General features: G+C 43.9%; 1 protein-coding gene across 1 annotated transcript in view; it reads right to left on the reverse strand.

Moving 5' to 3' along the window:
- Positions 1–249: 249 nt before the first annotated feature.
- The window catches only part of napab (N-ethylmaleimide-sensitive factor attachment protein, alpha b), a 76189-nt gene continuing 55167 nt past the window's right edge, over positions 250–21271 (reverse strand). The window contains exons 7-10 of the mRNA XM_072274510.1: positions 19762–19846; positions 11936–12040; positions 4465–4584; positions 250–1266 (exon numbers count right to left, since the gene is read on the reverse strand). Coding sequence (XP_072130611.1) covers positions 1165–1266; positions 4465–4584; positions 11936–12040; positions 19762–19846 — 412 coding nt within the window. The 3' untranslated portion in view covers positions 250–1164. The remainder of the gene's footprint in view (positions 1267–4464; positions 4585–11935; positions 12041–19761; positions 19847–21271) is intronic.

Consider the following 21271-nt stretch of genomic DNA (forward strand, 5'->3'; position numbering starts at 1 on the left):
GTGTAGGTAGGAGGGATTAGTGTTTGGGTGATTTTCATTTGCTTTTTAGCTAGTTCAGCACAATATCATGGGTCAAATAGCCTGTTCCTGTGTTGTACTGTTCCATGTTCTAAAATGGTCTCATGAGGTCTCAGTGGTTAGAGGGTAGATTTCCAGCATCTGCAGTTTTGATTTCCAACAACTTGCCTTGAAGTAATGTCCACTTCTACAGATTATAAAATAACTATTGCAAAAAACTTCACAAGATGGTACAGCTTTTATCATTTATTCAGATCTAAAAATGATAATATTTGTATATTTATACATGGGTGCACCTACTTCAGCTTGTAATCACACACAAGGACTCGCTCTCCCGGCTATCCAGTTGGGCTGCCTGGACACTTGTACACCTGCCCACACTCATGACATGAGCTATTGTAAATACTTTCCAAAATAACTTAAGTGCACAAGAAATGCACCAAGTAGCAAACAGGAATATTCAAATTAAAATGTTTTACTTAATAGTGTAACATTCCAAAACACTTCATACTAGCACCTCCCACCCCCCCCCCCCCCACCGTTTTCCGAATAAAACTATTAGGCTACTTTCCAGGTGAACTGACCCCAGGGATGAACGCGAGCAAACCTGAAACAGCACAGCCAGCTATTCAACTGTAGTAGGCGCCACAACCAAGGCTGATCCAACCTATAATCAGCTCTTACATTCTCAGCCGGAACTGGTGAACAGCAGGCCAACTTGTGAAATGCATGATCACAAACTGAGCAGAACAGACAAGATCATCGTGAGGCACTCTCTCAATCTCCATGCTATACCTGGAGTAATTTTTTAAATAGCTACAGTTATATCTAGTTAATGTCATAAATATAATGGGCAAATTACATTTATACATAGAACTCCTGCCAGAATATAGGAAAAATTGTCGGGAAAAATTTAAGGTTCAAGGGAATGCATCAAAAATTACAGCTCAATCCGCAAGCATAAGATTTATCATAAATGCGAGAAACGTTCAAACATTTCCATTTCTGGAATGCTTCCTCATTGTTTAATTTGCAAAGTTTTGTGTTTTTTTAAATCAAAAACCACCAGTTTCCCTCCCTCCCCCACTCGCCCAAAGCTGGAGAAGTTTGACCAGAGATTGTTAGTGATACATCGACGTGTCTGCCTTAGCGCAGGTCACTCTCCTCTGCCTGAATGGCCTTCTTGATCCGCAGCAACATTGTCGTCAGCCACTGGTCCAGCCGGGAGATGGAATCGTATTCCTTCACCTGCGAGGAGATTTTAGATTTTGTTTAATGCGCAGCCATCCAGATGTATGGTGAAATGAGTCGTTTGCATAAACAACCAACACAAACTAAGAATGTGTTGGGGGCAGCCCACAACTACCGCTACCTCCTTCCCATCCACGTATATACAGTCCTCCAATTGCAAGACTCTAGCCTCTAGTAGATTTGCAGACACTGGGTCACCCAGTGAAGTCTGGGCTTCGGCCATTAGGCCTCAAACTTCTGGACCCACCATGTAACTGCAATTACAAAGAGATCATGGCAGTGCCACTACTTCCATGGGAGTTTGTGGAGATTCCGCATGACATCCAAAACTTTGACAATCTTTTATAGATGCATTGTGAAGAGTTTACTGACTGGCTGCATTATGGCCTGGTATGGAAACACCAATTGCCTTTGAACAGAAAATCCAAAAGATGTAGTGGATCTGGCCCAGTACAGCACAGGGTAAAACCCTCCCCACCATTGGATGCTGCCTTCATTGAGCACATCTACTGTCATAGGAAAGCAACATCCATTATCAGAGATCCTCACCACTCAGGCCATGGTCTCTTCTCACTGCTGCCATCAGGTAGAAGGTGTCTCAGGACTCGCATCACCAGGTTTAAGAAAGTTGCTACCCCATAACCATTAGGCTCTTGAACAAAGGGGTAACTACACTCACTTTCCCATCCACTGAGATGTTTCCACAATCAATGGTCTCGCTTTAAGGATCTCCCATCCCTTAGTGAGAATTGGCTCATGGACTCCCAGCTTTTGCCTCTTGTGGATGATAAAGAGCTCTTTGACAGAAAGGAACGTGCACAAAATGCTGGAGGAACTCAGCAGATCAGGCAGCATCAAGAGAAGGGAATAACCGGTAGATGTTTCGGGCCGAGACCTTGAAGGGCCTGAAACATCCACTGCTTATTCCTTTCCATAGATGCTGCCTGACTTGCTGAGTTCCTTCAGCATTTTCGATGTGTTACTCTGGATTTCCAGCATCTACAGAATCTTGTGTTTATCTTGAGTGAAAGGTTGTTGTGGTACACTCAACCAGATTTCCAATCTCCCTCCTACATGTCAATTATTAAATTAGTTATCATCTTTTCCATATCGCAGTAGAGATGACAACATCTTCTGTGAGGTTCCCGAGGCACAGGAAATGCTGTTCCCAACAGCAGTGCTTTCATGCGTTGAAGCATCGTGTGGGTGTGGAAAGCACTGATGCTTTGTGATAAGCATAAGTGACCCATCCTCAGCAACACACACAAAACGCAGCAGGAGCTCAACAGGCCAGGCTGCGTCTACGGACAAGGGCAAACAGTCGATCTTTCAGACCAAGATCCTTCTTCAGGACCAGGAAGAAAGCAGGAAGGAGTCAGGATAAGAAGGTGGGGGGGGTGAAAGAAGTACAAAGTAGCAGGAGATAAGTGAAACTGGGAGAGGGGAGGGTGTGAAGTATCAAGCTGGGAAGTTGATTGGTGAGAGATAAAGGCTGGAGAAGGGGGAGGAGCACCAAAGAGAGGTGATGGGCAGGTAAGAAGAGAAGGTGTGAGAAAGAAACAAGATTGGGGAATGATGAAGGAGAGGTGGGGGGAGGGCAATTACTCAACGTTTGAGAAATTGATGTTCATGCCATCAGGTTGGAGGCTACCCAGATGGAATATAAGGTGTTGCTCCTCCAACCTGAGTGTGGCCTCGTCGCAGTAGTAGAGGAACTATGGACTGACATGTTGGAATGGGAATGGGAAGTAGAATTGAAATGGGTGGCCACTGGGAAATCCTGCTTCTTGTGATGGATGGAGCAAATATGCTCGGTGATGCAGTCTCCCAAATACTCTGGGTCTCACCGATATACAGGAGGCCACACCAGGAGCACCGATACAGTAGATAACCCCAAAAGACTTGCTGGTGAAGGGTTGCCTCACCTGGAAGGTCTCTTTGGGGCCCTGCATGGTAGCGAGGGAGGCGGTGTAGGGGCGGGTGTGGCATTTGTTCCACTTGCAAGGATAAGTACCAGCAGGGAGATCAGTGGGGAGGAACAAGCGGACAAGGGAGTCATGTTGGGAGCAATCCCTGCTGAAAGCAAAAAGTGGATATTTCCAGTATCTGCAGATTTTCTTGTATTAGTGATCCATTCTCAATACATTTAAAGGAATCTCTACCCACCACCTTAACCAATAGGTTATTCCCATTTCAGGCACAGCTGTCTAAACAATCAAAGGATGGATTCCTCGGAATGTTCTGTAGTGATAACAATTTCAGGTCAGGTGAAGGGTACCCAACACAAACACTAACAATTTCTTTCATCTCAGAGGCCATACAACCTCAGTGGGAGAAGAGAAGCTGTAGGTATCACAGGTTGGTCATAAAGTGCTTTTGGCTCGTTGGCCTTCATAAAACAGCGTATTGAGTACAGGAGATGGGATGTTATGTTGAAGTTGCACAATATGTTAGTGAGGCCAAATTTGGAGTATCGTGTGCGGATCTGCTCACCTACCTCCAGGAAGGATATCAATAAGTTTTAACAAGTACAGAGAAAATTTACAAGGATGTTGTTGAGACCTGGGAACCTGAGTTACAGGAAAAGGTTGACTAGGTAAGACTTTATTACCTAGAGCACGGGTTCCCAACGTTTTATGCCATGGACTGCCTACCACTAACTGAGGGGTCCATGGATCCCAGGTTAGGTACCCCTGCCCTAGAGTGTAAGAAAATGAGGAGAGATCTGATAGAATTTTATACAAATTTATGAGGGGTATAGATAAGGTAAATGCAAGAAGGCTTTTTCCACTGAGGATCGGCGAGACTAGAGCTAGAAGTCATAGGATGAGGTGAAAGGTGAAATATTTAAGAGAAACTTCTTCATGCAGAGGGTGGTGTGAATGTGGAATGAGCTACCAGCAGAAGTGGTGGATGCTTTTTGATAGAAACGTTTAGAGAAATTTGGATAGGTACCTGGATGGGAGGGGTATGGAGAGGAATGGTCCAGGTGCAGGTAGATGGAACTAGGCAGAAAAACAGTTTGTTATGGACTAGGTGGGCGAAGGGCTCTGTTTGCAGGCAGTGGTGTTTTATGACTGTGACCTGCTGAGTATCTCTCATACTTGTTGCATTTCTCATGTTTTCAGTATTTGTTCAAGTCACTTAGTAGGATGGAAATACTACCTGGGGTTGCTTGCAACTGCAAAAACTTACTGCATCGGTGTAGCCGTCAACATTCTGGTCTTCAAAAGCATCCAGGAGTTTCTTGACTAGTTTATACTCTCTGGAATCTGAGAAGGCTGGGAACATCTCCTCATACTTGGTTACTGCCAGCTGCAGAATGAAAAGCATTTCTGGATGAAATTTACTTTAATCTACTCTAAGATCAGTCTAACCCCTCCCTCCGTTTTGCTATCATTCGTGTGTCTATCCAAGTACCTTGGTTCCATCTGCCACAAGTGGACCTTCCTGCTGGCCAAACATTTTAATTCCTATTCCCATTTTGACATGTCAGTCCATGGCTTCCTCTTGTGCCAAGGTGAGGCCACCTTAATACCTTATATTCTGTCTGGGTAGCCTGCGGTCTGATAGCATGAATATCGATTTCTCCTACAAGTTAAAAAAAAAATCATTCCCCCCCCCTTTACCTCTTCTCACCTGCCTATTACTTCCCATTGGGTCCTCTCCTTCCCTTTCTCCTATGGTATACTCTTCTCTCCTATCAGATTCCTTCTTCTCCAGCCCTTGACCTTTCCCACCCACCTGGCTTCACCTATCACCTTCCAGCTAGCTTCCTTACCCTCCCTTCACCTTTTTATTCTGACTTCTTCCTGGTCTCAGCCTGAAACGTTGAATGTTTATTCATTTCCACAGATGTCGCCAGACCTGCTGAGTTCTTCCAGCATTTTGTGTGTTGCTAAGAATTTCTTAAATGTTCCCAATATAGTTGCCATCACCCCCAGCAGGGCATTCCAAACACCCACCACTGTGTTTAAACAAAAAACTACATCTGACTTTCCCCTATAATTTCCTCCAAACGGCTTTAAGTTATACCTCCTTTCATTAGCCCTTTCCACCCTGGGGAAAAAAGGTCCCTGGTTGTCCCCTGAAATTCTGCCTCTTATGATCTTCTACATCTCTATCAAATCACCTCTCATCCTCCTTTGCTCCAAAGAGAAAATCCCTAGCTTGCTCAACCTATTCTCCTCTCTCTATTCTCTAATCTAGGCAGCATCCTTGTAAATCTCCTCTGCACCCTCTCTAAAGATTCCACATCCTTCCTATTGTTAGGACATATTCTGGACTTCGGAGTACAAAGCAAAATATTAACTTCAACAACCCATCTTTAGACCTGAAAGTGGATTGTAGATTAAACTTCAAATACAGCTCTGGACAACAAGCTGCTGGAGCTGTGGTAGGACATACTTGAAAAACCAAACAACGATGATTAACATTCATTTTAGGTGTCTGGAGCGTGAGTGCTAAGTAGGTGTGAAAATTTTATGTAATTCAAAGGAAGCATTGTAGATACATTGTAAATATATAAGACCATAAGACATAGGAGCAGAATTAGGACATTTGGCCCATCGAGTCTGCTCTGCCATTCAATCATGGCTGAATCTTTTTTCCCCTCCTCAGCCCCACCTCTCCAGCCTTTTCCCTGTAAACATCGATGCCATGTCCAATCAAGAACCTCTCTGTCTTAAATACACCCAACGATCTGGCTTCCACAGCTGCCTGTGGCAACAAATTCACCATCTTCTGGCTAAAGACATATATCTGCATCTCTGCTTTAAATGGACACCCGTCTATCTGAGGCTGCGCGCTCTTGTCCTAGACTCCTCCACCATGGGAAACATCCTTTCCACATCTACTCCATCTAGGCCTTTCAACATTTGAAAGGTTTCAATGAGATCCACCCCCTCATTCTTCTAAATTCCAGTGAGTACAGACCCAGAGCCATCAAACATTCCTCATATGATAACCCTTTAATTCCTGGAATTATCTTTGTGAGCCTCCTCTGGACCCTCTCCAACGCCAGCACATCTTCTCTTAGACAAGGATCCCAAAACTGTTCACAATACTCAAGGTGAGGCCTCACCAATGCCTTATAAAGCCTCAGCATCACATCCCTGCTCTTGTATTTTAGACCTCTTGAAATGAATACTAACATGGTATTTACCTTCCTCACCACCGACTCTACCTGCAAGTTAACCTTTAGGGTGTTATCAGATTTTTGGATTTTCTCTCCATTCAGAAAATAGTCCACACATTTATTTCTACTACCAAAGAGCATGACCATGCATTTTCCAACATTGTATTTCACTTGCCACTTTCGTCCCCATTCTCCTATTCTCTCTAAAGGCTGACTTATACTCGTGCGTCAAGCTTGTGCCATAGCCTACGCAAGCGGCCTACGCCATTGTGAGCATTTATACTTGTGCATTGGTGTGTCTGTGTCGCTCTGCAATTCGCACACGTCACGCATGCGCACACACCTGCCCATGCAAGGCTTCATGGTCATGGTAGTCTTTCTCGGGGTAAACAGGTTTAAAACGAGCGCCTTTTTTCGTAAAAGCGAAATGTGTCCTCATAATTTGGGAGGTCTGTAAAACTTTAAGGAAAGCATTGCAGCCAGAGTTCCTTCCCTGCCCTTCAGTCACCCAATGGGAAGCTATTGCAGGTAGGAGGAAATGCGATGCTACCAGGTGGACCAATCACAGTTGTTGCGATCTGCGTTGCCGTGACGCGTAGTTACATTTTGGGAGAGGTGCGCGTCAGGCTACGGCGCAGGGATCTGCGTAGGCTCTGCGTAGGGTTCGCAGCTACGCCGTACCTATGGCATCAATTTGACACAGAAGTATAAATCAGCCTTTAGTCCTTCTGCAGCCTTCCTGTTTCCTCAGCAGTACCTGCCTCCTCCACCAATCTTTGTATTATCTGCAAACTTGCCAGCAAGGCCACCTATTCTATCTAAATCACTAATATACAGTATTTAAAAAAAAACAATCCCAACACTGACCCCTGTGGAACCCCACTACTCACTGGCAGCCAACCAGAAGAGATCCTTTTATCCCCACTCGCTGCCTCCTACCAATCAGCCAGTGCTCTAACAATGTCAGTAACTTTCCTGTAATACCATGAGCTCTCGACTTGGTAAGCAGCCTCATGTGTGGCACCTTGTCAAAGGCCTTCTGAAAGTCCAAATATACAACAACGACTGCATCCCCTTTATTTATCCTACTTGTAATCTCCTCAAAGAATTCCAACAGGTTCATCAGGCAAGATTTTTCCTCGAGGAAACCATGCTGACTTTGACCTATCTTATCCTGCGTCACCAAGTCCTCCATAGCCTCATCCTTGACAATTAACTCCAACATCTTCTCAACCACTGAGGTCAGGCTAACGAGTCTACAATTTCCTTTCTGCTGCCTTGCTACTTTCTTAAAGAGTGGAGTGACATTTGCAATAATGCCAGAGTCCAATGATTTTTGAAAGAACATTACTCAGGCCTCCACAGTCTCTACCACTACCTCCTTCAGAACCCTAGGATGCAGTTCATCTGGTCCGGGTGGCTTATGCATCCTGAGGTCTTTCAGCGTTTTGAGCACCTTCTCCCTTGTAATAGTAACTGCACCCACTTCTCTTCCTTCACACACTACAACATCTGACATACTGCTAATGTCTTCCACAGTGAAATACTCATTTAATTCCTCTGCCATCTCCTCATCCCCCATTATTATTTCTCCAGCCTCATTTTCAAGCAGTCCTATATCCACTTTCATCTCTTATTTATTTTACATACTTAAAAATGCTTTTACTGTCCACTTTGATATTGTTTGCTAGCTTGCTTTCATATTGCATCTTTTCCCTCCTAATGATTCTTCTGGTTGCTCTCTGTAGGTTTTTACAAAACTTCCCAATCTTCTACCATCCCGCTGATTTTTGCTTTGTTCTATGCCCTCTCTTTACCTTTTACATTAGCTTTGACTTCCCTTGTCAGCCACGGTTGTACTATTTTGCCATTTGAGTATTTTGTTTTTTGGAATACATCTGTTCTGCACCTCCCTCATTTTTCCCAGAAACTCATGCCATTGTTGCTCTGCTGTCATCCCTGCCAGCACTTCCTTCTAATTTACTTTGGCCAACTCCTCTCTCATACTATTGTAATTTCCTTTACTCCACTGAAATACTACTACATCAGACTTTACTTTCTCCCTCTCAAATTTCAAATTGAACTCAATCATATTGTGATCACTGTCTCCCAAGGGCTCTTTTACCTTAAACTCTCCAATCACCTCCAGTTCATTACATAACACCCCATCCAGTATAGCTGATCCTCTAGTGGGCTCAACAACAAACTGCTCTAAAACGCCATCTCGTACGCATTCAACAAACTCACTCTCTTATATAGTTACCAACCTGATTTTCACAATCGACCTGTATGTTGAAATCTCCCATGACTATCATAAATTTGCCTTTTTGACACACCTTTTCTATTTCCATTGTAATCAGTGGTCCACATCGCAGCTTTTGTTGGGAGGCCTGTATGTAACTGCCATCAGGATCCTTTTACCCTGCAGTTTCTTAACTCAACCCACAAGGCTTCAACATCTTCTGATCCTATGTCTTATCTTTCTACTGATGTGATGCCATTCTTTACCAGCAGAGCCACACCACCCCCTGACTACCTTCCTATCCCTCCGATACAAACTACAACCATCCTTCAGCCATGATTCAGTGATGGCCACAACATGAGACCTGTCAATATGTAATAGTACAAGAAGATTACCCACCTTATTTCTTATACTCCATGCATTGAGCTATTACACTTTGTGTACTTTATTTGATTCTGCATCTGAAATGCACCGATTCTTACCATGCTGGCTGCAATCATGTCCTATCATCTGCCTGCCCTTCCTGATAGTCTGACTGCACACTATCTTTGTTTTTTTACCAGCTGCCCTATCCTGAGTCCCTTCACTCCGGTCCCCATCCCCCTGCCAAGTTGTTTAAACTCTCTCCAACAGCTCTAACAAACCTGCCCGTGAGAATATTGGCCCTCCTTGGGTTCAGGTGCAACCCATCACTTTTGAACAAGTCATACGTCCACCAGAATAGATCCCAATGATCCAAGTTCTGGAGCTCTGCCCCCTGCCGCCTGCCCCAGCTTCTCAGCCAAACATTATTCTGGCAAATCATCCTGTTTCTACCCTCACTGGTGCGTGGCACAGGCAGCAATCCAGAAGTTTCTACCCTAAAGGTTAAAATATAGAATTGGTCAATGAATTGTTCATTGTTCATTCAAATATAGAATTGTTCTTTGATCTGTAGCATATAAAATGTCATGTAATGTTGGGTCAACAGGCCTCTTCCTCCAAAAGGGTCTCAATATGATGCCTGCTGCCCGTTTTGGTTGAATAAATCACTTCTGTATCCACTAGCTTCAGTCTTTTTCTGATGACTTTGTTCACATCACAACAGTATAATGAGGGGACCTGAACTGACCACAATACTCCAAATGCGGTCTTACCCAGATTTTATGGAGCTGCAACATTATTCTGCGGCTCTTATACTCAATCATCCGACTAATGAAGGGCAACAGAGCATACACTTTCCTTAGGATGCCCATAAATTTGCATTAATTGCAAACTTTCCTCATTTAACTACAGTGGCTTGAATTATTCACCAACAAATCCTGGCCTTGCCAGAAAGACCTACATCTTATAATTAGCATCTCTAGTCAAATCTCACCTAAATTCCAGAGGTGCAGCATGTTGTGCATTTGTCACCATTAAAATCAACACAGAATACTGTCATCAAATCAGTCCCAACTCTCTCAGGTAGAAGTTAATCCTAGAATCATAAAGCACCGAGTCCACACCGACTACCAATCTACACCAATCTCCAGTGTACTCTCAAACATAGAACATACAACAGAACAGCACAGGGACAGGTCCTCCAGCCCACAATGCTGCGCCAAATCAGCTGGAAAGTAAATCAAAAGCACCCACACACTAATCCCTCCTCCCTACACTATGTCTATATCCCTCCATCGTCCTCACATCAATGTGACTATCTCAACATTTCTTAAAAGCCCTTAATGTATTTGCCTCTACCACCAGACCAGGCAGCACGTTCCAGACATCCACCACTCACTGAGTAAAAAACTTACCCCTCACATCCCTGGAACTTACCCCCTCTCACCTTCAATGCATGCCCTCAGGTGTTAGATATTTCAACCCTGGGAAGCAGATATTCCCTATCCACTCTATCTATGCCCCTCATAACCCTGTAAACTTCAATCAGATGTCCCCTCTGTCTTCACCGCTCCAAGGAAGACAACACAAGTTTGTCCAGCCTCCCGTGATTGCACATGCCCTCTAAACCAGGAAGCATCCGGGTAAACCTCTCTGCACATTTTCCTACATTGGGGCGACCAGAACTACATGCGATACTCCAGATGTGGCCTAACCAGAGTTTTACAAAGTTGCGATACGACGGGGGAGACAGTGATGTCGAAGTGTTGGGACGGACAGTAGTTTTTGATGGACTCTAGATCATGGTCTCTGGGAGCTTTGCTATTGCTTGCATGGTGGGTGGTGGTGGGGGGGGAGGGTTGCTGCTTTTGCTGCTGCCTGTGCGTGGGTGGGGGAAGGGGGGTTTTGGAGTTCTAACATTTTCAGTCATTCATCCTTTGGTTTTTTTTCCCCTCTATCTGTTTGGTAGATGTCTACAAAGAGTTTCAGGTTGTATACATTCTCCTGATACCAAATTGAACCATTGAACATAACCTCCTGACTTTTGAACTCAATGCCTCAACTAAGAAAAGCAAGCATTCCATAAGCCTTCTTAACTACCGTATCAACCTGTGTAGCCACTTGTATGAAGCCATGAACTTGAACCCCAAGATCTCTCTGCTTATCAACCTCCATTAATTCTGCCACTTACATAAATATCCTGGCAATTTACAGTGGCTAATTAATGCCTATAGGTGTGGGAGGAAACGGGATCACACAGATGAAACCCAACACAATCACAGAAAACCTGCAAACTCCACAGTCAGCACCAGAGGACGGAAATTCTATTTGTCACATGTACATTGAAACAGGGAAACACGCAAGTTGCATCAATAACCAACAGTCCCAGGATTGTGCTGGGGGCAGACCGCAAGAGTTTGGCACCGACACAGCAGGGCCACAAGTTATTAACTTTAATCCGCATATCTTTGAAATGTGAGAGGAAACCAAAGTACCTGGAGGAAACCCATGTGGTCACCGGGAGAACGATTCAGGAACATTTTCTTCTCGAAGTCTAACTCCGATTTGACATACTCTGACTCGCTTGATGTACCGTTCCCTGTCTCAGCAAGGATCACCAGCCATGACCTAGCCTAGGACAAAGCTCTCTCTTCTTGCACCTTTTATACTTTTCAAAAGCACTAACACTGGTATTTGGTACCTACGCCTGCACAATGACCTCGCTTTCTGGTGAAAACCGGATTCTGATTCCCTCTGGACAGCAGTGGGAACTGAGCCCGGACTGCACCCACTGCACCACCATGTTGTCTCAAGAGTGAACCCGAGGGCTGCAGGCAGCAGAAGCTGAGAGACAGCAGATTTATTAACTGTGCCACCGCACTGCTCACAAGCAAGCAGACGGGACTTTTCCAGGATTCACGTACCTTGGCATTTAGCATGTCGACACAGAAATGGCAGAGCGCTGCTTTGAAGAAGTATTCTTTTGCACTGTACTTGAGTAGTGGGCTGTCCATGGCATTCGTGCCTACCTGTGGTGAACAGAGGCAAAAAGTCACAAAAGGAATTAAGCCCTAAATTGATGTGAATTGTAAACAAAAACAACAAGCATTAAAGGAAGTCCAGTTGACAGGCTCTTGATTAGTCAGGCGTCAAAGGTTATGGGAAAAAGGCAGGAGAATGGAGTTTATTAAACAACCATAATATAATGGCAGACCTCCAAAGAGGACCACAACCTGATCCTAGGGTTTGGAGGTTTGCGTGTCTCAATAACCTAGAGAGCTATGTTGGCTGGAATCAGGGCTTTATGCTTTGGTTCTTGGTAGAGTCACCCATTGCCAAATTGCTCAAAAGTAGCTGTCAGACTGAGTGATCTCCAGGCTAAAAACCCTGACTGGTCAAACAAAACTGTTATGGAAAGAGCAATGAAGAATCCTTCTACATCTGTGTGCAACCCGGGACTTTCATGACCTACAGAACAGAAAACCAAGAGGAAGCCACAGACACTGGAAAGGAAGCCTGAACACCGCCAGGGATGGAGGATCTTGATTGCTGCTCTAAATGCCCACAGCAGAATGAGCGGTAAGAATGGCAGAGTGGACCCCATGGGCTGAATGAGCTAATTATGCTCTTATGTCCTATGATCTACATATGGCAATTTCATACCTTTCAGAGAAGTTTAGATAAGTACGTGGATAGGAGAGCTATGGTCCAGGTGAGGGTTTTTGGGACGAGGCAGAATAACAGTTTGCCACCTGTTTCTGTGCCGTAGTGCTCAAGCAAAGCAATCGCTTCAAAGATAACATCAAAATGAGCCTGAAGAAATTCCACATCACATCTTAAGAACTGGGAAGACATTGCACTCAATAGATACCCATGGAGGAAATCTGTTAGAGGCAACCTCCGCAGTGCCGAAGAGAACAAAAGGTAGCTGCAAAAGGAAAGACTAAGCAACCATACAGCTCACCCACTAACCACAGCAACCATCCAGTGCAGTGTGGAGAAGAGTACGTGGATGGCGGATTGCCTCTACAGCCTGATGTGGACCCACCAATAGACTACCTCTTAGTAGAACATCACACTCCACTTGAGTGATTGCCCAAGTAATACTACTGCTAGTGCTCTGTAACTCCATCGATAAAGACATCGCAAAAAGTTGGGAGAAAGTCAAAAGATATTTAAGATACGTTACAGAGTACAGACAACCCAGAGACATCGACTTTAAGCCAATTTTACTACCAAAGGAGAGGAAAGGGTAGGAAAAATTAAATACTCATCACTTCATCATATAATGACATATGTACTTTGATAATAAAATTTACTTTGAATTTTGAACATTCTACTCTTACCAGACACCACCTGAACACACAATCTTTGTTTTTAAGAATAAGTATTTACTCCAGGTTCACCTCAGCCAAGCATGTACAATTTACGCTCATGGCCACGTTACGAAGTATTGTACCTCCTGTACCTAATAAAGTGACAACAGAGTGTACGAGGGGTGATTGATAAGTTCGGGGCCTAAGGTAGAAGACGTCAATTTTAGAAAACCTAGCACATTTATTTTTCCTACATTTACACATTTACTCCAGTGGTCGTGGAGCATACGGATCCCGTCTTTGTAAAAGTCGGCGTCTTGGACCTCCAGCCCACAGCAGGGGTGATTGATAAGTTTGTGGCCTAAGGTAGAAGGAGGTGAGTTATTAACTTTAAACTTTCTGCATTTTCACTCAAAGAGTTGCCACGTGCATGTAATATGAGCTGTATAACTCATCTCCTTCTACCTTAGGCCACGAACTTATCCATCACCCCTGCTGTGGACCACTTCTACAAGGAAGGGATCTGTATGCTCCATGACCGCTGGACTAAGTGTGTACATGTGGGAGGGGACTATGTTGAAAAATAAATATGCTAGGTTTTCTAAAATTGACTCTTTCTGCCTTAGGCCGCGAACCTATCAATCACCCCGGTACGTTTGTCTCTTCTGCTGCAGTAGCCTATCCATTTCAAGGTTCGACATGCTATGTGCTACGTGCTACATGCTGTGTGTTTGGAGATGCTCCTCTGGACAGCCCTGTTGCAACACATGGTTATTTGAGTTACTGTCGCCTTTGACGGGTTGCACTCGAATCCAAAGGAGACCAATATTCTTGTGGGCAGATTTACTAGAGCCGTTGGGAGTGGTTTAAATTAATATGGCAGGGGGATGGGAAACGATATGATAGAGCTGAAGATGACCCAGCAGGTTTACAAGTAGATGATGGATCTACCATGAATGTAAGGAAGGACGAGCTAATGATTCGGTACAAGTGCAGACACAGCGAAGAGTCAAATTGTACCACAGAGGGCGAAGAATCCAGGAGTGAAGGTGCTGTATTTAAACGTAGTATTTACACGTAGTATTGGGAATAAGGTGGACAAACTTGTGGTGTAGATTGGTCAGTACGACATTGTAAGCATCGCTGAGTTGTGGCCGACACAATGCCACAGTTGGGAGCTTAACATTAAAGGACATACTTTGTATCAAAGGACAGACAGGAGGGCAGAGGCAGTGGTGTGGCTCTGTTGGTAAGAGATGGAATTACATCTTTAGAAAGAGGTGACATAGGGTCAAAAAATGTCGAATTTTTGTGGATGGAGTTAAGAAACTGCAAAGATGAAAAAAACATAAATGGGAATCATATATAAGCTTCCAAATAGTAACCAACTTGTGGGACTGAGATTGCAAACGGAGCTGGAAAAGGCACAATTGTAATGGGGGAATTCAATATGCAAGGAGATTGGGGAAATCAGGTTGGTGTCAGATCGCAAGAGAGGGAATTTGTTCAATGGTTACAAGATGGCTTTTTAGAGCAACCTGTGATTTGAGCCTACTCAGGGAAAAGCTATCTTTGACTGGGTGTTGTGAAGTAACCCAGATCTTATTAGTTAGCTTGATGTAAAGTAACTCTTAGGAGGCAGTGATCATAATGATTGAATTCGTATTGCAGTTTGAGAGGAAGAAGCACAAGTCAGATGTATCAGTATCACAATGGAATAAAGGGAATTACAGAGGCATGAGAGAGGAGCTTGCCCAGGTGGATTGGAGGAGAATACTGGTGGGGATGACGGCAGGGCAGAGATGGCTGAAGTTTCTGTGAATAGTTCACCAGGCGCAGGTTAGATATGTCCCGTAGATGTAGTAGTTCTCAAATGGTAGGGGTAGGCAACCGTGGCTGACAAGGGAAGTTAAGGACTGCATAAAAGCCAAGGAAAGGCATACAAGGTAGCAAAAGTGAGTGGGAAGTTGAATGGTTGGGGAGCTTTTAAAATTCAACGAAAGGGATCTAAAAAAAAGCTAAAAGAAGGGAAAGATGAAATGTGAGGGCAAATTAGACCATAATATAAAGCAGCATACTACAAGTTTTTTTTTCAGTTATATAAAGAGTAAAAGGGAGGCTAGAGTTGATACTGGACCATTGGAAAATTATGCTGGCGAGGTAGTAATGGGGGACAAAGAAATGGCAGATGAACTTAATAGTACTTTGCATCAGTCTTCACTGTGGAAGACACTAGCAGTGTGCCAGAGGTCCAAGAGTGTCAGGGGCAGGACTGAGTGCCATCACTATTACAAAAGAAAAAGTGTAGGCAAGCTGTATGGTCTTAAGCTGGATAAGTCACCTGGACAAGATGGACTACATTCCAGAGTCTTGAGAAAGGTTGCTAAAGAGATAATGGATGCATTGGTTATGATCTTTTAAGAATCACTTGATTCTGGCATGGTCCTGAAGGACTGGAAGATTGCAAATGTCACTCCACACTTTAAGAAGTGAGGAAGGCAAAAGAAAGGAAATTATGGGCCAGTTAGCCTAACCTCTGTGGTTGGGAAAGTGTTGGAGTCTTTTATTGAAGTGGTGGTTTCGGGGTACTTGGAGACTAAAATTAAGTCAAAGTCAGCATGGTTTCTGTAAAGGGAAATCTTACCTGTCAAATCCATTAAGAGTTCTTCAAGGAAGTAACAAGCAGGGTGGATAAAGGAGAGGCAATGGATATCATTTACATGGACTTCCAGAAGCCATTCAATAAGGTGCCACACATCAGGCTGCTTAACAAGAGAAAATCCTATGGGATTCCAGGAAAGATGCTGGCGTGGATAAAGGAATAGATGACAGGCAGGAGGCAGCCAGTGGGAATAAAGAGGGCCTTTTCTGGTTTGCTGCTGGTGACTAGTGGTATTCCTCAGGGGTCAGTTTTGGGACCGCTACTTTTCACATTGTTTGTCAATGATTTGGATAAAGAAATTGATGGCTTTGTGGCAAATTTTGCAGATGATACAAAGACAAGTGGAGGGGTAGGTGGTGCTGAGGAAGCAATGTAACTGCAGCAGGACTTAGACAAATTGGAAGTATGGGTAAAAAAGTGACAGTGGAACAAGGAGTTGGGAAGTGAAATGTATGATAATGCATTTTGCTAAAAGGAACTATAGTGCGGACTATTATCTAAATGGGGAGAAGGTTCAAACATCAGAGGTGCAGAGAGACTTGGTCTTCATGCAAGACTCCCAGAAGGTTAATTTACAGGTCGATCCTGTGGTAAAGGTGACATGTGCAATGTTGCCATTTATTTCAAGGGGAATAGAAATAGAAGCAAGGAGATAATGCAGTGGCTTTATAAGACACTAGTCAGGCCACACGGAGTATTGTCAACGGTTTTGGGCCCCATATCTCAGAAAGGATGTGTTGTCATTGAAGAGAATTTAGAGGAGGTTCATGAGGATGATTCTGGGAATGAAGGGTTAACATAAGAGAAGTGTTTGGCAGAAACAGAAGTAAGGAGGAATTTTTTTTTTTAGCCCAAGAGTGGCGAATCTGTGGAATGCTCTGCCACAGACTGCGGTGGAGGCCAATTCCATGGGTATATTTAAGGCAGGAGTTGATAGTTTCTTGATCAGTCAGGGCATCAAAGGATATGGCGAGAAGGCAGGTGTATGGGGTTGAGTGGGATCTAGGATCAGCCATGATGGCATGGTGGAGCAGACTCGATGGGCTGAATGCTTTAATTCTGGTCTTATCTCTTATGGTCTTCCTGTCTGTGTGAACCAGTCTGGCCATTCTTCTCTGACCGCTCTCATTAACAAGGCATTTTCACCCAGAACTGCTGCCTACTGGATTTTTTTCCCTCGCAACTCTAGAGACTGTTGTGCATGGAAATTCCAGGAGATCAACAGCAGTCCAACAATCATTCCACAATCAAGTCACTTCAATTACATTCTCCCCCCAGTCTGATATCTAGTCTGAACAACTGAACCTCTTGACCTTGTTTGCATGTTTTTATGCATTGAGTTGCTACCACATGATTGGCTGATTAGATAGTTGCTGATTAATGAGCAGGTATTCCTAATAAAGTGGTCACTGAATGTATGAAAGGTACTAAGGATTAGCTAGTCAGCTATGCAACTAAAAACAACAGAAAACTGGAAACGGTGTGGGGGAGGGGCTGAATACAAGGACACCAATGAAAGATTAACAATTACTTTGAGGAAACCAACACAAACAAGGCACAGCAAGATAGGACCAAAGTTACTGGACTGATAAAACAGGCTGGACTAATGACAGTTAATTAAATCTGCAATGAATAGCTAATATTAGTCATGGTGATTGAAACTACTAGTCTTAAGAATCCAGCTCACTGATGTAATTTAGAAAAGGAGATGGGGCCTTGTCCACTATGACCTCTCTGAAGCACCATGATAGGATCAAATCTTACACTCAGTGGCCACTTTATTAGGTACTCTTGCTCATCCATGCAAATATCCAATCAGCCAATCATGTAGCAGCAACTCAATGCATAAAAGCATGCAGACATGTCAAAAGGTTCAGTTAATTGTCAGACCAAACATCAGAATGGGGAAGAAATGTGATCCAAGTGACTTTGACTGTGAAATAGGGCGGTTTGAGTATTTCAAAAACTGCGACAGCATCCTGGGAATTTCACGCACACTCTCTAGAATTTACAGAGAATGGTGTGAAAACAAAAACAAAAATCCAGTGAGCTGCAGTTCTGTGGGTGAAAATGCCTTGCTAATGAGAAAGGTCAGTGGAGAATGGCTGGATTGGTTCAAACAGACAGGAAGACAACAGTAACTGATGCTATAACTGTGGTATGCTGAAGAACATCTCTGAACGCACATGTCAAACCTTGCAGTGGATGGGCTACAACATAAACATTCGCTCAGAGGCCACTCTGTTGGGTACAGGAGGTAACCAGTGAAGTGGCCACTGAGCGTAGAAGCAATTGGTAATGGCTAAGTGAATGAATACAAGAAATTAACTCTGAAATTTGGAAAGCAAAAGGGAAGGTAGGTCAATGACAAACCTGGAACTTCAGGGCATTTGATTCCCTTTCCTCCACCCAGCCACCCACCCAACTACTGACCTTGTTTAAACCCTTCATTAGTTTCTACTTCAGAAGATGGTAACCATGCTTGGGAAGCTGGCAAGAAGCTACGCAGCAAGCATTCATACCCCACCCCCCCATTCCCCACTCTGACCTTCCATTTCTTTTCACTTGCTTATTACTTCCCTCAGGTGCCCTCTTCCTTCCCTTTCACCTACTGTTCACTCTCCTCTCCTATCAGGTTCTTTCTTCTCCAGCCCTTGACCTTTTCCACCCACCTGGTTTCTGCTTTGGTTGAAGGCATTGCTTCGTTTCAGTAGCTGGTGACAATCTCAGTCTCTGCCATAGCTCCAGGCCTTTCTCACTTCTGCCTGTCATGGACCTCTCCAAAACCCCTCTTCCTCCCCCTTCTCCTATTGTCCACTCTCCTCTCCAGCCCTCTACCTTTCTCATCCATCCGACTTCAGCTACCAACTTCCAGCTAGCTGCTTTCCCCTCCCCCCCCCACATCTTTTTATTCTGGTAGCTTCCCCTTTCCTTCTCAGTCCTGATGAAGGGTCTCGTCCCAAAACATCAACTCTCTTCTCTTTGCCGTAGATGCTGCCTGATCCGCTGAGTTCCTCCAGCATTCAGTGTGTGTTGCTTCAGTTTGTTTATTGTTGTTATCCACAGGGGAACTGCAGCACGGGTCAGGAGTAGGAATACAAGTAATTATTCACCCACCATTTTTTATTTTCAGATACAGCATAATAACAGGCCCTTCCAGTTCAACGAGCCTGCACTGCCCAATTACACGCATGGGACCAATTAACCCCCTGACCAGCATGCCTTTGGAATGTGGGAGGATGTTTCCTGTGTAACACCAGAGGGCACAGCCTCAGAATAGAGGACCACCCCTTCTGAACAGATACGAGAAGGAATTTCTCAGCCAGAGAGTGATGAATCCGTGGAATTTGTTGCCACAGGTGGCTGTGGAGGACAAGTCATTGAGTATACTTAAGGCAAAGGGTGATAGATTCTGGATTAGTCAGGAAATGAAGGGATATGGGGAGAAGGCAGGCTATTGAGGCTGAGAGGGAAAATGGATTACCCATTATGAAATGGTTGAGCAGACTTAATGGACCAAATGGCCTAAAATATTCCTAGATCTTATGGTATTATATTCACCAGATCACTGTAGCTGCCATCTGAAAATTGTTTGGCGTCAGCTTCCAACGTGAAACAGAGGGAGAGACAAAGAGTAATCAGATGAACTGTAACTATACAGTCATACACAGCTCATACTGTATGTACTATGTTTCACAGCTTGGCCCCAGAGGAACGATGCTTTGTTTACCTGCACACAGGAATGACAGGAAAGTTGAAACCAAACACTCACCTGCTCATATATCTCGATGGCTTTGGGATACTGCTCCAGCTGTGCGGCATATGTGGCGACTTTCAGCAAACACTTATTCGCAGAACTGCGGAGCAAAACACAATCTGTAGGCTTAATATATTCTTGAGCATTCCACACGATTTCTGCACCTAAACAAGAATAGTATGAGCTGATCTGCAGACAGCTGGAAAGGATCAATAAATAGAAACACTTAGTTTGATGTTATGGTGTTTGCTGAGCTTGGCAAATAGCTTGCAGACATTTCATCACCAGTTGAGGAGACATCCTCAGTGCGCAGTTGCTGGTGCTTCTCTCTGGGAGTGCTCACGTTTATATAGCAACCACCCCCTCCCCAACACGTAATGCATGGGAGTCTGTATAAACACAAACACTCCCAGAGAGAAAGGCCAACAACTACACACTGAGGATGAAACCTCGGCTGCTGATGAAACGTCTGCAAGCTCATTGCCAAGCTCAGTGAACACCGCAACATCTAATGCCTCAACCCGAGCTAGTCAACATTCACCACCATTTTTGATCTTGAGCAAAAATGGCTAATATAAGGGGCATAACTTTAGAAAGCATAGGGGGATGCCAGAGGCATTTTTTTTGTATATACATAGAGAGTGGTGGGTACGTGGAAATGTCTCGCCAGTGATGGTGGTAAAGGCAGATAAATTAAGGGCATTAAGAAATGCTTAGATAGGCATACGGATGATAGAAAAATGGAGGGCTATGTAGGAGGGAAGGGTTAGGCCAGGGATTCCCAACCTTTTTAATGCCTTGGACCAATATCAGAGTCAGGTTTAATATCACAGCAATATGTAGTGAAATTTGTTGCTTTTGCAGCAGCAGTACAATGTAATATACAATAATAAAAACTGAATTACAGCAAGTTATTTATACATGCACTGGTTTAACATAAATATTTACATAAAATATAAAAATAAATTTACTGTGTGTGTGTATATATATATATATATATATATACACACACACACACACACACACATATATATATATAAATTAATTAACTAGTTAAGTTAAAATAAGTAGCACAAGAGTAACTGAAATAAAAAAGTAGTGAGGTAGTGTACATCAATGTCCATTCAGAAATCGGATGGCAGAGGGGAAGAAGCTCTGCCTGAATCGTTGAGTATGTGCCTTCAGGCTCCTGTACCTCCTTCCTGATGGTAGCAATGAGAAGAGGGCATGACCTGGGTGATAGGGGTCCTCAGTGTTGGACGCTGCCTTTCTGAAGTATCGCTCTTTGAAGGTGTCCTGGATGCTAGAGACCAATGCCCATGATGGAGTTCAGAACTCTCCGCAGCTTTATTAAGCAAGGAGTCTGATGACTCCAGGTTGGGAACCCCTGGGTTAACTGATCTTAGAGTTGGTTAAAGGAGGGAGCTGTAATGCTCCAGGTTCTAGAAATTGTAAGTAATAAGACTCTAATGTTTATTTTTGCAAACTGCAATCTGAGACTGAGGAATACTACAGATGTTAGAAA

This window comes from Mobula birostris, chromosome 12, assembly GCF_030028105.1.
Source record: "Mobula birostris isolate sMobBir1 chromosome 12, sMobBir1.hap1, whole genome shotgun sequence".
Taxonomy (NCBI): Eukaryota; Metazoa; Chordata; class Chondrichthyes; order Myliobatiformes; family Myliobatidae; genus Mobula; species Mobula birostris.